The 14671-nt window shown below is 42.1% G+C and overlaps 2 protein-coding genes across 9 annotated transcripts in view; one reads left to right on the top strand and one right to left on the bottom strand.

The window, feature by feature from the left end:
• usp24 (ubiquitin specific peptidase 24) overlaps window positions 1-1621 on the bottom strand; it is a 32657-nt gene extending 31036 nt beyond the window's left edge. For all 8 annotated transcript variants that reach the window (XM_084548814.1, XM_084548815.1, XM_084548816.1 and 5 more), the window contains exon 1: window positions 1170-1621. In XM_084548814.1, the coding sequence (XP_084404940.1) occupies window positions 1170-1448 (279 nt within the window). In that variant the 5' untranslated portion in view covers window positions 1449-1621. The remainder of the gene's footprint in view (window positions 1-1169) is intronic.
• Window positions 1622-3081: 1460 nt separating this feature from the next.
• On the top strand, window positions 3082-5535 carry bloc1s2 (biogenesis of lysosomal organelles complex-1, subunit 2). The gene is made up of 5 exons (XM_084547670.1): window positions 3082-3338; window positions 3542-3658; window positions 3781-3900; window positions 4018-4122; window positions 4923-5535. The coding sequence occupies exons 1-5, from the start codon at window positions 3173-3175 to the stop codon at window positions 4952-4954; spliced, it is 540 nt and encodes a 179-aa protein (XP_084403796.1). The 5' UTR covers window positions 3082-3172; the 3' UTR covers window positions 4955-5535.
• The last annotated feature ends 9136 nt before the right edge of the window (window positions 5536-14671 follow it).

The following is a 14671-nucleotide window of genomic DNA, read 5'->3' as shown; positions in this document are numbered from 1 at the left end:
AAAGCCATTAGCTGCAGAAAATATTTATTAGACAAGTTAGTGTAGACGGACACATGGGTTCAAATTAAACTGCTTTGGCCAGCAGAACCCATAATCTCAGCGACTCAAAGAGGGAAACAACAAGTGGTTAGAAGATTTGAATCAATAATCGCACAAATGAAACGATTTGTGGTCTTTAGGGAAAGCATTGCTTCTCGCAGCTCCTACGAAGTTTTGGGAGATCTAAGAACGAAACAAAACAAGACAAAAAGCCTCAAATTCCTCCAGGTGTCAGTCAAACCAGTCCTATCACGTCTCATGTGGACGGCGGTCTATGGGAAACTGGTGCAGTTTGCTATTACAACACCACATTAACATAGAAAAAACGAGGTCAGAATGATAGGTCTGGTAGGTGAATTACTGTCAGAGAACCAACGACTGGCCCCAAGTCATCAAACACCACGGTCCTTAAACACACTGTTTAGGAATGAACACTTAATTAGACAAGAAAAAAAAAATGACATTGAGGTGACAGCTGAGACTGATTGATCAAAATGGCCACGTATGCCAAGGAAATCGCGAAATTGTTCCTGTGTCCGGTTCGAGTGGACCGCAAATCTCGACAGGAGCTGCTGAGCACCGACCGGTTGACACTGTCAGGCAACTCACCCGCTAACGCTAGCTAACCTATTCAAAGCACACTCACTGGATTTAAATGACTGGCCGTAGGCTGGCAGATACACCTGATGACCCGCTACCAGAGATCCCACATGAAATGTGAGGTTGCAATCATGCAGTGTATGCCCCTGCGCCCCTACTACTGATCCAGTTACTGGCGCGATAAACTCCCAACCACCGCTAGCTGGCGAGCTACTAGCTAGCTAGGTTAGCTTGCAAGTTTGGAATACACTTTACATTACCTTTATTTAAATAACTACGCTTAATGTTGGTGGACAACTAATGTCACTGTGAAGCCGTGACATGCTCTGTCCCGTAAGACTGGAGACTATTTCACCTCCTGCTTTGACAGCTCACGTTGGGCTAGCTGCATGTAGCACAGAGGCTGCTAAGTTTAGCTAGTTAAATGGGCGAGTCCACTCTTTCCTGCAAGTTGCAATTAGCCATTAGCTATGTTCTCCCCCCCTCGCTCCTTCAAAATGATGCCTTGCTGAAGCGCGAGTTGCCCTTACCTCGCCATCCACAACATCGTGGTATGCTGGAGGAGGGTCGAAGCCTCCCGTCCCAGTCCTCCCGCTGTTCTCCCCGTCTCCACTCGAACCCAAGCCGGGGGTAGGCCCACTCTCCATCGGCTCGTATCCATACCCGAGTCCGGGGCTCTCGTTCGTCAGAAGCGCCACTGCCTCGTTGATGTCGTTCTTCGCCAGCCGGAGCGCTTTCCGTATCACGTCGGGGTCCGGGAAACCCATGCAGAGGAGCGTCGTTATGTGCTGCTCCTCTTCGGTCTCCATTTTTGAGGTGTCTCTGTCTCTCAGGCTAATAGTAACGGGGTGCTCGGCACAACCCTGTAGCTGTGCACGCCGCCATGTTTACAGTCCGCCGCTGTTAGCCTGTCACGATCTGCTTCCTCCACAACAGCGCCGACACAGGTGTTGCCGAGTCCTGCCGGCCAAGAACTGCATGCTGCTCGCGGGAGCGCGCACAGCTCAACACTGTATTTAGTATTCAGGTTAATTACTGTTCATCTGCAGCATTACTTTCACTGGCGACTGCGTCAATTATTTACGGCAGCCCATTGTAACCAAGAAAAGAAGCAATTACCCTACAAGAAAAGCTATGCATGTTTAAAAAATGTTCAGACACTAAAACAACCTTTTGTCATAAGTAATAATTAACATACCAAGAATACTTTGAATATTACTAAGCATTTCATTTACAATATGCAATAGTTGAAACAGTTAATCAGGGAAAAGCACACTGGCAAGCCAGAAAAAGACTTGTTAAAACTCCTAAATCTCAGCTGCAAAATTTAACTGACTTTGTCCTTTCTAAGAAATGCTTTGATTTCAGCGGTGAGGATGGTTCAAATCTAACCATTAAAACTGGTTATTATATCTTCTGCCTTACAATAAACTAACAAAAACAATTGTTTTCCAACTTATACTTAGAGCTAATTATAATTTACAGATTACATACATCACATAGGCTACTGTATTAAATATGGTGTACAACAAAACATTTGATTAAAAAATCTTACAGCAGAACAAAATAGATGTGTATGTGTTTTAAAATGGGGAACAGAACGTTTGTTTAGGGATCCATTGTGTCCATCTGACAATCAAAACTGATTTGGTCAGATCACAGAGAGTTAAATAGCTAATAATGTACGCTTTCACTCAGAAACCAATTTTACTGATTGATTGTTATTTTTGTGAAAAGAAGCTGTGTGAAGAATGTGGGCTATCATAATGTCCAGATGACAAATGTCCATTTCATTGGACACTATCAGAGAGCAGCCGTTTCCTCAGCTGGAATCGCCAGTGTATGTTGCAGCCTCCAGACAAAGCAGTGGGTGGCTAAGTTTCATTAAATGTTTATGCTGCACACACTTTTAGATCAAAAAGAACCGTCTTTATATTAAGGCAATGCATGGTAATGAAAATGTACAAATCATTAGATGGCATCCAATAATACACCAGCAGACACATTAGTTAATTAACTGTAATTTAATATATTGTTTTAAGTTACATGATAAAAATCTAATTATTCAGATGGTACAATACAGCCTCCATTTTCTTTTTATTCATTTAATTTTATTTTAACAGATGTGGATACTAGAAGTCAAACGACAATCTGTGAAACAGTTATATTCTAAAACTCTACCAGTAACATTGTAAAAGTGTAATATTGTTCAAATAAACAAATGAAATGTCCTATTTTCAATCATACCTGGCTAAGACAAGCTGACATTCAATTCATGAGTCAAGCTAATTTTGCTTGTTAGATGTGCATTAAAACGACCAATTATACCGTTTAATATTAATGTATAGAATATATTTTCCTTTAATGCTTAGGTTAATATGCCTCCTAAAGATGATATGATTGTAAATAAGAGTCATTCTAACAACGTAAGGGCGTGGCTGTGCGCGCGAGCAGGACCGGTGGTGGGTGTTGGCGGGCGGACGTCACGTGAACACTCAGCTCATGTGACAAAGGCAATCAAAACAGGAACAAAATGGCTGCAACTGGGGATGAGGCCGCTGCTATGGACAGCATCTCCAGGGCACCAGCGGTTCTTGCGGCAGTGATGAATCCGCCTGCAAGCGATAGCGGTCAGGCAGAAGGTCCGGAGGATGCAGCGGAAAGCCTGGGGGCTGCTTCTAAGAAGCCCGGCACAAACAGTGAGTGGGGTTCTTTGCACTTCCGTAGCTTACTAATGCTAATGTAACACATGTTTTTTGCTTTATTTTTGTTTGGTTTACATTAGGTGGTTCAATGTGTTACAGTGGGCTTTAATATTTTTTTCAAATGTGGTTCTATTTAGTGTTAAAACTGGACTGTCAAGCTGTGTTGTACTAATCTTGTACCTCATGGATGTGATCAGGTGATGGTGGTGTGGAGACGGCAGAGGAGGCAGTGGAGCCTGCAGAGCCCGATATCAACGAGCTGTGCACTGACATGTTTGAAAAGATGTCCATCTTCCTGCAAGGAGAACTAACAGGTTTGCAATATTTTGTATATAATGCAAAGTATCATGTTCTTTTCATTGTATACAACAACCATACTGCGATCTTATTATTTTGTACAGTTTTTCATACTCTCCCCATCTTCTTACCTTTCCAGCCACTTGTGAAGATTACCGTCTGTTGGAGAACATGAACAAGCTTACTAGTCTGAAGTACATGGAAATGAAGGACATCAGTATTAACATCAGCCGCAACCTGCAAGATCTCAACAACAAGTGTGAGTAAGATCTATAGTATACATTGTCTGCACAAATATTATTATTTGTTGTCAAAGTAGCACCTTTAGGTTTGTTTGTTCTGCAATGTCATCAACACTTGGGTGTTGTGTCTTCAGATGCTAGCCTACAGCCCTACTTGGACCAGATAAATCAGATTGAGGAGCAAGTATCTTCACTTGAACAAGCTGCTTACAAACTAGACGCATACTCCAAGAAACTGGGTAAGGCTCTCAACCAGACGACAACTGCATGTTTAATCTTTAAAACTCATTCTATTTAAGTGTTGATGCATGGTATTAACATGCATCAAGGGTTATCCGATCATACTGCATTTGGAGACTGTGCCTCATGTGGCCACATTCTTTTAGTAGTGGGAGCACGAATGTGTCCTGGGCCGCTTACTCAACTGACATCCTCTACGTTTCTTCTTTTCCTTTTAATTTCTGCCAGCATTGCTGCCTGTCGCCAGATTCAAAACAATACAGATGATATTTGGAAATTAGTTTATTTCTGTATGATGTTGTATTTAGTTACCCGTGAGGTCTGATCACAAGTGGTGACTTGAAACACATTTTGATGAGGGGTGTAAATTGATTTCTTGGCTTTCCACTTCAGATCCGATCATCCAGTAGTTGACTCCTGGCAATGTTAATGCCAGGAGTCAACTCATTATTAATGTGATTCAGTTCTATGCTTTTTTACATAGTCTATCCTTGTGTATTGTCTCCCTGTCATTGAGGGGGAGGTCCCTGCGTGACAGCATAGTTATAGTGGTCTCTTTTTCCATATGCTGGCTATTTTTTGCTGGCGTGTGTGGAACAGACCAATAATAGTAACAACAGCCATCTCTAATCAGCAGTCATGGCAGCAGATGGCGCTGTGACGCCATAAACAATTCTTTAAATAATTTGTCAATACACCATAAAATAACAGCTTAACATAATTTTATTTTTTTATTTTGATTTTTTGTTTCATCTGTAAGCTATAGGTCTATGATCCTGTCTGTCTTTATCTTTTATAGAGGCAAGATTCAAAAAACTGGAGAAGCGTTGAGGAGATGAGAAGGCAGACGGAGAGCTATTGTGCCTTCTCACCTTCTTTCACCCTGCCTTGGTTTCTGCTTTCCGTGCCGGTGGAGCCATTAGCTACGGGGAGGATGTGAACTGAGACTGAAACAACAAACAATCGGAGCCAATTTGACACCTACAAAAGACTGAGGAGGAAGCAGCTGAATGCACACGAATTAGAACCGTAGTGTTTGGCTTAGATTTAGCTCCCTGTACCACTGTTTATGGCAGCTGTCATGCAGCCAAGGTGTACGGCTTATACACCCACATCCTTCTGCGGATGTATATTTTGTAGAATCAATCTGCCTATTTGATAGCGTATCCCAACTGTTTTTCCTGATCCCTGGAATTGGAATAAACGTATCTACTTCTAACCAAAAAGCACCTCCACAGATTGGCTGGTGCTGAATATCACTGGGGTATATAGTAACTGTCCTGTCATGGGTAGGGGGGCAGCTGACGATGTCAGTCTCCACAGAGTGAGTTTTAAGCAGATATTTGATATGAATGATGTCTATCTGCAGGTACGAACACTGAAAACTTTTTAAATAAACCATGATGTCCGCATTATAGGTTGACTGTTTCCTTAAATTGAACCAACTTCCGACAGCAGATGGCAGACTTGCTCCACGATGCACTTACTTACACATACAGCTGCATCAACTATTGTATTGTATTGTAGCACTGGAAAAACTAAACCTCTGCTGAGAGAGCTTTGAGCTGCAGCCTTCTCAGAAGAAGGGGAAACTCTGGGAAGAGTGAGACCCACAGGGGGGAAATTGCTGACGGACACTTGACAATTCAAAGGAAAGGATGAATGATTAACTGAAGATGTGTGTGTGATGCCCTCTGCCTCCTTTGCTTCCTCCTTTATATTGGCCGTCCCAGAGCAGAACACGGAGATCTGTTTGCCCTGGGCAACAGATTATCTAAACTGATAGGACCTCCCTCCTGAGTGCCTGGGTTTCTGTCTGTTGCCTGTTGAGCACGTTTGCACGTGTGTGTGTGTGTGAGAGAGACCTAATCTAAAACAGGTCTCTGTCATTAGTCCAGTTGAGGCCCTGGCACAGAGGGAGCTCATTATTCATACTGTAACATTATTTACTGTTGCGCTGTGATCCTTCCATCTCTGCCTTTCACTCCATTTTTCCAGGACCCTCGGGCATAAATTCAGCTCCACTCCCAAAGGCCGTCAAATCAGCTCTATTATATGATTTGGGTTGTTTTCTGAAAGCTAAATGTGAGTGCCAGAAGGCAGTCAAGCATAGAGCAGAAGGTAGCATACTAATCATAGGTAAGCCTTTCTTACATCATTCTGTTGGGGAAGTACCATGAACATGCTGTAGTAGTATAATTTGGGTGTAGTATGTTTTGTGCTAAATATGTGGTTTCCAGACTGGGCAGTTTTAAACATACAGATGAAGGATGTGTATAGGTCACTCATTTAAAGTTAAAGGAGATGCTCCTAGGAGCCACTAGTACTACTGTGGTGACTTCACTGCACTTGCCAGTTCATTGGGTACACTAGTGAAAACAAATGCATCCTAATATAAAAGAAAAACAGTCCTGCTTTAAATCTTTGCTTTGTGACTGTTATAATGTTAAGTTTATGGTGAAACAGTGTCAGAAAGATGATAATTCAACTGTATGATGATTTTAGAGGATGAACTTTGTGATGCTGTTAAAGTGGATTGAAATGAACACAAAAGTGTTTCTGTTATTTAGCCTAGCCCACTGACTAATATAGGGTTGTCAAAATAATAGAAATGTGTTGGTACAACACAATACAGTTCAATACTACTACAAACCAAACAGAAAATACAGTTGAGTCAGCAGCTCTCTGTTATTTTAAACCAATGCTGAATACCCCAACCATCATGAAGCTAAGATTTAATTGTAAATGGTCTTGTTTGTATATAGCACTTTTCTATCTGTTGGTACTCGCTTTACAGTCACAGCAACACATCTACCCACTGATGCAAGCACACACCACTGCTAAGCACCTTATGCGGGTTTTATGCAGTGACAAAGAAGAAGACTGACGTAGTCGTACAAATAATTTGAGCACTGTTGAGTTAAATTTATTTACAACACAATGATCCTGAATTGGAAATGGTCTTGATTTTATACAACTCTTTTCTACCCATTGATACTGAAAGGGGTTCAGTGTCTTGCTCAAGGACACTTCAGCATGTGGGGATTGAACCACTAACCCTCCGGTTTGTGAACAACCCACTCTACCTACTGAGCCACAGCTGATCGATTGTCATATTAGTATGCAATCATTTTCCCTAGTGTACCTAATGAACTAGCAAGAGAGCGTACTGCAACATGCAGCTAGGAATATGTGAGTGAATGTGTAATGATTTCATGTTAATAAATAAATTGAGTCCCGATTATTGTGCACATGTACGTGCCAGCAGCCGTTAGCTTAGCTTATCATAAAGACTAGAAACAGGTGGGAACAGTTAGCCTGGCTCTGTCCAAAGGTAACAAGATCCGCCTATTGGCTTTTCTAACACTCTCCAGATAACTTTCAGTCCCTTCCTGAGGTCTCTGATGGTTGGCTGGCAACCTAACACTGGTGACAAGATTTAAGGATGTCTCTGTAATCAGCCAAGAAATTGCTTGCCATAAACGCCATGCACCACCGCAATCAGCTGCTTTTCCGCTTAAAAATAAATCTATGAAAGAAACGCGACATAATGTGTTTCTTATTGTGCTTTACAAGTGTTTGTAGACTAAATTTATCACCTTAGGACAGATCCAGGCTTAACGACATGAGGGGTTATCAATCTTCTCAACTAATTCTCAGCAAAAAACATTTAAAAAAAAACCCTGTAATTCCTAAAACATCGTACTATTCCTTTAGTAACTGGTTGTGCAAATAGTCTTCAGATGAAAACTGTTAGAAAACATAATTTTCGCTGATTGCTTTTGCGAAATGAATGCCACATGATAATCTGTGACTGAATATAAATTCAGGATGAGAATCTTTCACAGCAGCACAGAGTTACTGACAACACATTTTTAAACAGATCACTGGAACAACAAAAAACACATGCTTTTCCCTTTGTTTTCTCTGAGAAGGCAGCTCTCCCATTTCCCTCCAAATCTCTTTTCAGACTCCCGTCCTCAGTATACTGTACGTGCTGAGTCCCAGGGCTGAAATACACCACGAACAGCAGGGGACATTGCACAGACAGTGAGTCCTCCGAAAATATGCTTTAAAAATGATCCTGCGAACCTCATAACCTTTCCAGCGGGCAGTTCTGTAACAGGCTGCCCCAATATGCATTAGATACTGTATGTCACCATATACCTCCTTGTAACACCACAATCAGTTGCTTTAAAGCCAGGTTATATATCAGTCAACAAACAAAGGATTCTGATTGACTTGCATACCATGTGGCTTTAATTTAATGAACCTGAAATGCACATCACACAAAAATAAATCCGTAATGAAATAGCAATTCAGATCTTTTGAGCTGATACAAAGTGAATTTGATTCTGCCTGACAGACCTCAGGAGACTCCCAGAAGTGGGACTGAGAAAGAATCAAACACACGTCCGTCAACAGCCAAAGCAGTTGAGCTGTTTTCTCCATAAGCCTCCAGTGGAGATTGGGCCAACTAACAATAACAGGGCAGCCTGCCACGCCACAGTGTTGTGTAACTGACAAGTAAGCACGAAGTTTGGGAAATGTTGCCTGTGTTCATGAATGAGCGTGAACAAGGACACGCAAAAAGCCATTTTTTAAAACCACATTTGTTCTTTGTTTTTCTGCATGGCCCAAAGTTAGCAGTTCACTTAATTGGGCAATGTCAAGAAATGTAGTAGTATTGCGAAATCTCTCTCGTCTTTCACTCACTTTCACACACAGAGACCGTGATGAGATAAACAGCCCTCCGTAACCGCACTCCCGAGACGTTTAAATACCCTTCTATACCCCTGTAAAGCAGTGACACTATAAAGACGGCCAAATGGCCTGAGATAAATGGCAAAGAGTTTCATGTTTACATCCATTTCAAAGAAGCCAATAGATCTGGGAGGTATTTGGGTGCAAATATAAGCCACATGTGAGATCTGAGGGACTGAGGCAGACTTCAAATACTTTCTACGAGAAGGGCACGGAAAGCCACATGAGGTCAGCCTTTGGCACCACATTCACTTCACTCTGCTGCTCACACCTTCATCATATACTGTGCACACATCTGAGCACGCAAGAGCACTTGCAAAACCTATTCATGTCACATATCTGACCTCGCTGAAACTCGACCCTATAACCCAGCATCTGCCAGGTATGTGGTTCTTGGAACACTTTGACCGATGCTAGATGAATGCAATCCATTTTAATCATGCCAAACATGTCCACACTGTCACTCCATTAGAAATCTAAAATAAGACCAGATGGGATGATGGCACAAAACCATAGGTGTTGTGTTGTTTTGAATGGGAGACAGAGCCCAGTCTATCTCAGCAGGTAGGAGAGTGTGGGTGTCAGACTCGGGCTCCGGCTTCAGATCCAGCTCTGCTCCTGGGGTTGGAACGAGGAGTGAAGATCTTTTCTCTGCATGAAGTCATAACCAACAACACCTGAGAACTGTCCTGTGTAATCTTGGTTAAAACGTGATATCAGTTCTGTCCTGGTGCGTCTTCCAGTTGTTTGTGTTCCCATTATGACTTTCTGTGAAGCGTCTTCCTTTCATCTGAAATATGTCCGGCACCATGTCTAAACCAACTCAGCATCTCTTAGACCCCCGTAGAACCCCACTCAGACTCTTTGGCACCACAGCCATCAGTGTTTGTGTGTGTGCATGTGTGAGTAGCACACACAGTGACACCGACTGCACCTGGGAAGATACACTATATTACCAAAAGTATTCGCTCACCCATTCAAATGATCAGAATCAGGTGTTCTAATCACTTGGCCTGGCCCCAGGTGTATAAATTCAAGCACTCAGGCATGCAGACTGTGAAACAAGACATTTGTGAAAGAATGGGCCGCTCTCAGGAGCTCAGTGAATTCCAGCGTGGAACTGTCATAGGATGCCACTTGTGCAACAAATCCAGTCGTGAAATTTCCTCGCTCCTAAATATTCCACAGTCAACTGTCAGCTCTATTATAACAAAATGGAAGCGTTTGGGAAAAACAGCAACTCAGCCACGAAGTGGTAGGCCACGTAAAGTGACGGAGAGGGGTCAGTGGATGCTGAAGCGCATAGTGCAAAGAGGTCGCCGACTTTCTGCACAGTCAATTGCTACAGAGCTACAAACTTCATGTGACCTTCAGATTAGCCCAAGTACAGTACGCAGAGAGCTTCATGGAATGGGTTTCCATGGCCGAGCAGCTGCAGCCAAGCCACACATCACCAAGTGCAATGCAAGGCGTCGGATGCAATGGTGTAAAGCACGCCGCCACTGGCCTCTAGAGCAGTGGAGACGCGTTCTCTGGAGTGATGAATCACGCTTTACCATCTGGCAATCTGATGGACGAGTCTGGGTTTGGAGGTTGCCAGGAGAACGGTACATTTCAGATTGCATTGTGCCAACTGTGAAATTTGGTGGAGGAGGAATTATGGTATGGGGTTGTTTTTCAGGAGCTGGGCTTGGCCCCTTAGTTCCAGTGAAAGGAACATTGAATGCTTCAGGATACCAAAACATTTTGGACAATTCCATGCTCCCAACCTTGTGGGAACAGTTTGGAGTGGGCCCCTTCCTCTTCCAACATGACTGTGCACCAGTGCACAAAGCAAGGTCCATAAAGACGTGGATGACAGAGTCTGGTGTGGATGAACTTGACTGGCCTGCACAGAGTCCTGACCTGAACCCGATAGAACACCTTTGGGATGAATTAGAGCGGAGACTGAGAGCCAGGCCTTCTCGACCAACATCAGTGTGTGACCTCACCAATGCGCTTTTGGAAGAATGGTCAAAAATTCCTATAAACACTCTCCTCAACCTTGTGGACAGTCTTCCCAGAAGAGTTGAAGCTGTAATAGCTGCAAAAGGTGGACCGACATCATATTGAATTCTATGAGTTAGGAATGGGATGGCACTTCAGTTCATAGAATGAGTAAAGGCAGGTGAGCGAATACTTTTGGTAATATAGTGTATTTCATATACAAAACATTTCAAAACCTCTGTCGTAATAATGTATAATCTAATGGGAGTGAAGCAAACTCAAATAGAAGAAGACTACGTTCCATTTGATATTTGAAAAACATGTCACTGGGCGAACAAGCGGCTCTGACGATAACATGACATGTGAGGAAAAGTATTTTGAATGGTTGCATTCTTCCAATTGTGCGGACTTCAGATTTAAAGCTGCAATAATCTATTTAACTTATTTATAAAAATTACTCAGATGGCTACATCAAAAGTAAAACAGTTCTGCTTTTAGCGATGAATCCTCAAACAAATATCACCAAAGACAGTTGCCCTCATCTCTGTGGAGGCTTTTAACGTCTTTCAGCTCATCCTACCCATATCACTACTGTATCCATTTTTGACATTATATTTAAAGCAATCATTAGATTTAAAGCAACCTTTGGTCTAGGTGAAGATGTGGCTGGAGAAGAAGCTTTGGGGCCATGAGGTTACTGGTGTCCCTACTGTGTCCATGGCCGAGGCCCTAGAGCAAGCACTAAAACCATTTTTACCTGCTGATGGCAGACTTTCTTGTGAAAATATACACAAAATGACAAAGGTAAGGACTGGCGGACACGCATGTTGGAAATAATTGGCAGGCATTTTGCTGAGGAAGTAGTAGAGAACAAAACAAAAAGGATTGTGACATTTGCTTGTAATGAGAAACACATTTACATCAATGCTAATCTTTACTAGATGTACGAATGGGCAACTGTTTTTCAGTTTTATAGCTAAATGCACGCAATTATGTCGGTTTTGTCTATTGTGTTCTATTTTGTCAAGGCCGAATTATGGTGCTGCGTTGGTGTTTCTTTGCAAAGGTCTCTGTCTGCGAAGACTGAAGGGTCGCGGTAATTCAACCATCGTGCAGTTCCATTTTTGATACTACCACCACGTGACAGCAGAGAGGCATGCCTGTGCAAAACTCTGCATGGCACCAACACCCTACCAACATAGTACCATACGACAGCTTTCATTCTGTCTTGAGCTGCTTTTACGTCATCACATTGCTTGAGACATCTAAGACCACCATGTTTGTGTAATAAACTGGATTTATGAAGAGGACAGCGGCTTTTTCAATAAGTCACATCCTGTTTATCAGGCATAAAATGTCAGCAGTTCACAGTTAACTTGCAGTATAAACTTTTATCCCAAAAGGGCTTTTGTGTTCTGCATGGTGTGTGTTTGTGTTGTCTTTTCAGCATGTGTGCATTAGCTCATCCCATTGAGTAATAAGTGACCAAAAGCCATAAAAGGGCAGTGTTGGCTCATTGTGTTCTGGAAGCGATACAGGCTCTCTCAAAATGAGACATCCAAAAAAACAGAAAAGGACTGTAGTTACACATGCAAAGGATCTGCCGTTCTTTCCATCCAGCACAGACACTTAATAAAATGTACTCATTATAGTAAAGAGTAAACTCAAGATAAGAGTTAACCTACAAAAACATCTGCTCGACTGTTAACAACGTGGCACTGCTGTGTTGTTCGAGTTTCATGGCTCTCATTCTCCACGGATAACAAATAACAATGACTGCACAAAGGCCAAGGCAGAAAAAAAGTCGTATATAGACCTTGTATAAAGACCTTTTACTTTTATAACCTTGGAGTTATATTTGTGGATCAACTTTCCTCTTAAAATCCTCCATTGATCGTGGAGTTCCTGAGGGGTCAATTCTTGGTCCTCATTTGTTCTCTGCTTTTTATATTCTCCCCAAAGGTGACTAAATCTATTTTTTCATTGTTATCCCAATGATGGGCTTCTACATGACTCATTTAGGAAAAATTACATTTGTAATTACATAGTAATATGCCTAAGATTTTTATTTTTTATTCTTTGCTATTAAAAATAAATAAAAATAATGGTTCTGTTTTCTTTTTATTGTTTTTTTTTAAAGATTGTAAAAAGCCTATTGTTGTCTTTTCTTGCCTCAGGTTTTCGCATCAGTTAATGTTCACTGATTCAAGATCAAGTCACAAAACTAAAAGTGATGCATTTTTGCCATCATTGCTCCTCTGCATTGGAACTGTAAGTGCACAGATTTGAAAAGGTTAAAGCACCTGGTTTTGTTTATATAAACCTCTTTTATATGACATTATTATAACTTAAGTTTAGGAACAAGACCACCCCATTCTATTTCCCGCGCTTACCAATAAAGGTGTGTCCTAACCCTCTCCCTCTCTGTTCGTCTCAGTTCTCTCCCCCGCCCTCCCCATCTTTTTCATTCCCATTTTCAATACACAAACCAGGGGGACAAGAATCCAAAGCTTCCTGAGATATGCCCCCAATCTGAGTCTCACTCCCTGGGTTCCTCTACCATTATCCATCTACCCTTTCCGCCCCCTTCATGCCCTCTCTTTGACCTCTCTCCTCCATTCCTTCGACCCTTCTCATCCCTCCATCCATTTCCCTAACGTCATGCCTACCAATAAACTTCTTTGCATCAATTAATGCGTGGCCTTTGTTAGCGAATTAACTTTTGTGTCATTTCGCGGTTTATATTGTGTCCATTTGCCCTTTGCTGTCTCTTTTCTATTTTCTTCATTTTCTTGCAATTCCCCTTTAAACTGCTTTATAACTCAGCATGTCAGAAACCAAGACAACAGCTGAGAACGTTGAAATGTTCTGCTTCGTGTTAACTCTGAGTGCATGTGAGCAGTGTTTGAGCGAAATTCAACAGAACATTAAATTAGACATGCTTTTATTCCCTCCCCCTACTCAGGAGCAGAAAGATTGGGAGAAAGTCAGTGGACAAGCGGATTTTTAGGAGAAGCTTTTAAAACATATATATTTAGACGGAATCTTTATTCAGTTGGGCAGTTAAAATAAATTGATGTTTTGTTTTATTCTGTACAACAACATAAGTGAATGAGTTTAATTGATGTGCACTGAATTATGCAGAACTGCAGCCTCTCTTTCTCGGCCTGTCTCGCCCTGTGTGAATGAGGTTTGGCCAGTTGTCCAAGCTAAGCACGGCGGCAGAACAGATTCAGCGGCGTCAGGCTGTAATAATATTTGCCATAATTGCCCAGAGAACATAAACATAACTGCACCTGGCTCAGCTGAGCTACCTGGTCACTTCTGCTGTGTGTGTTAGTCTGTAGCAGGTGGTGCTACACTAACCATGTGCTCAGGTCACGGTGGGGTCTATCGGTCTAATTCTGCCGAAAACATCAGCTGAGTCTTTGGTTTCTTCTTAGTCTCAATCCAACTTTCTCAGTATAGCTTAATGGGTTTGAAACTTTGAGTAAAGAGTCAAAATCACATACCACTGAGTGTACATGACTAAAAACCACAAAACAATCAGTTGATGTGTGAGTCAGCATATAAGAATTTCTTCATGGGTATCAACACATTAGGTTAAAGCTGTGTGAGTAATCCTATGGAAGCCAGTCACATTTCTTCTGAATGTCACGACCCTCTTCCGCAGAGCTAAGACTACAGGAGTCGGCATCCCTTCCTGTAGACAACTACAACTTGCTCTAAATCTAACGTTTGACACTATAGTCCATCAGGGGGTTTGCCGACAACCAATCAAACCAAAAGAAGAAAAAA

Source organism: Chelon labrosus, assembly GCF_963514085.1.
Source record: "Chelon labrosus genome assembly, chromosome: 7".
Classification (NCBI taxonomy): domain Eukaryota; kingdom Metazoa; phylum Chordata; class Actinopteri; order Mugiliformes; family Mugilidae; genus Chelon; species Chelon labrosus.
The sequence above is the reverse complement of the archived record's forward strand: the minus strand, read 5'-3'. Positions and strand labels throughout refer to the sequence as shown.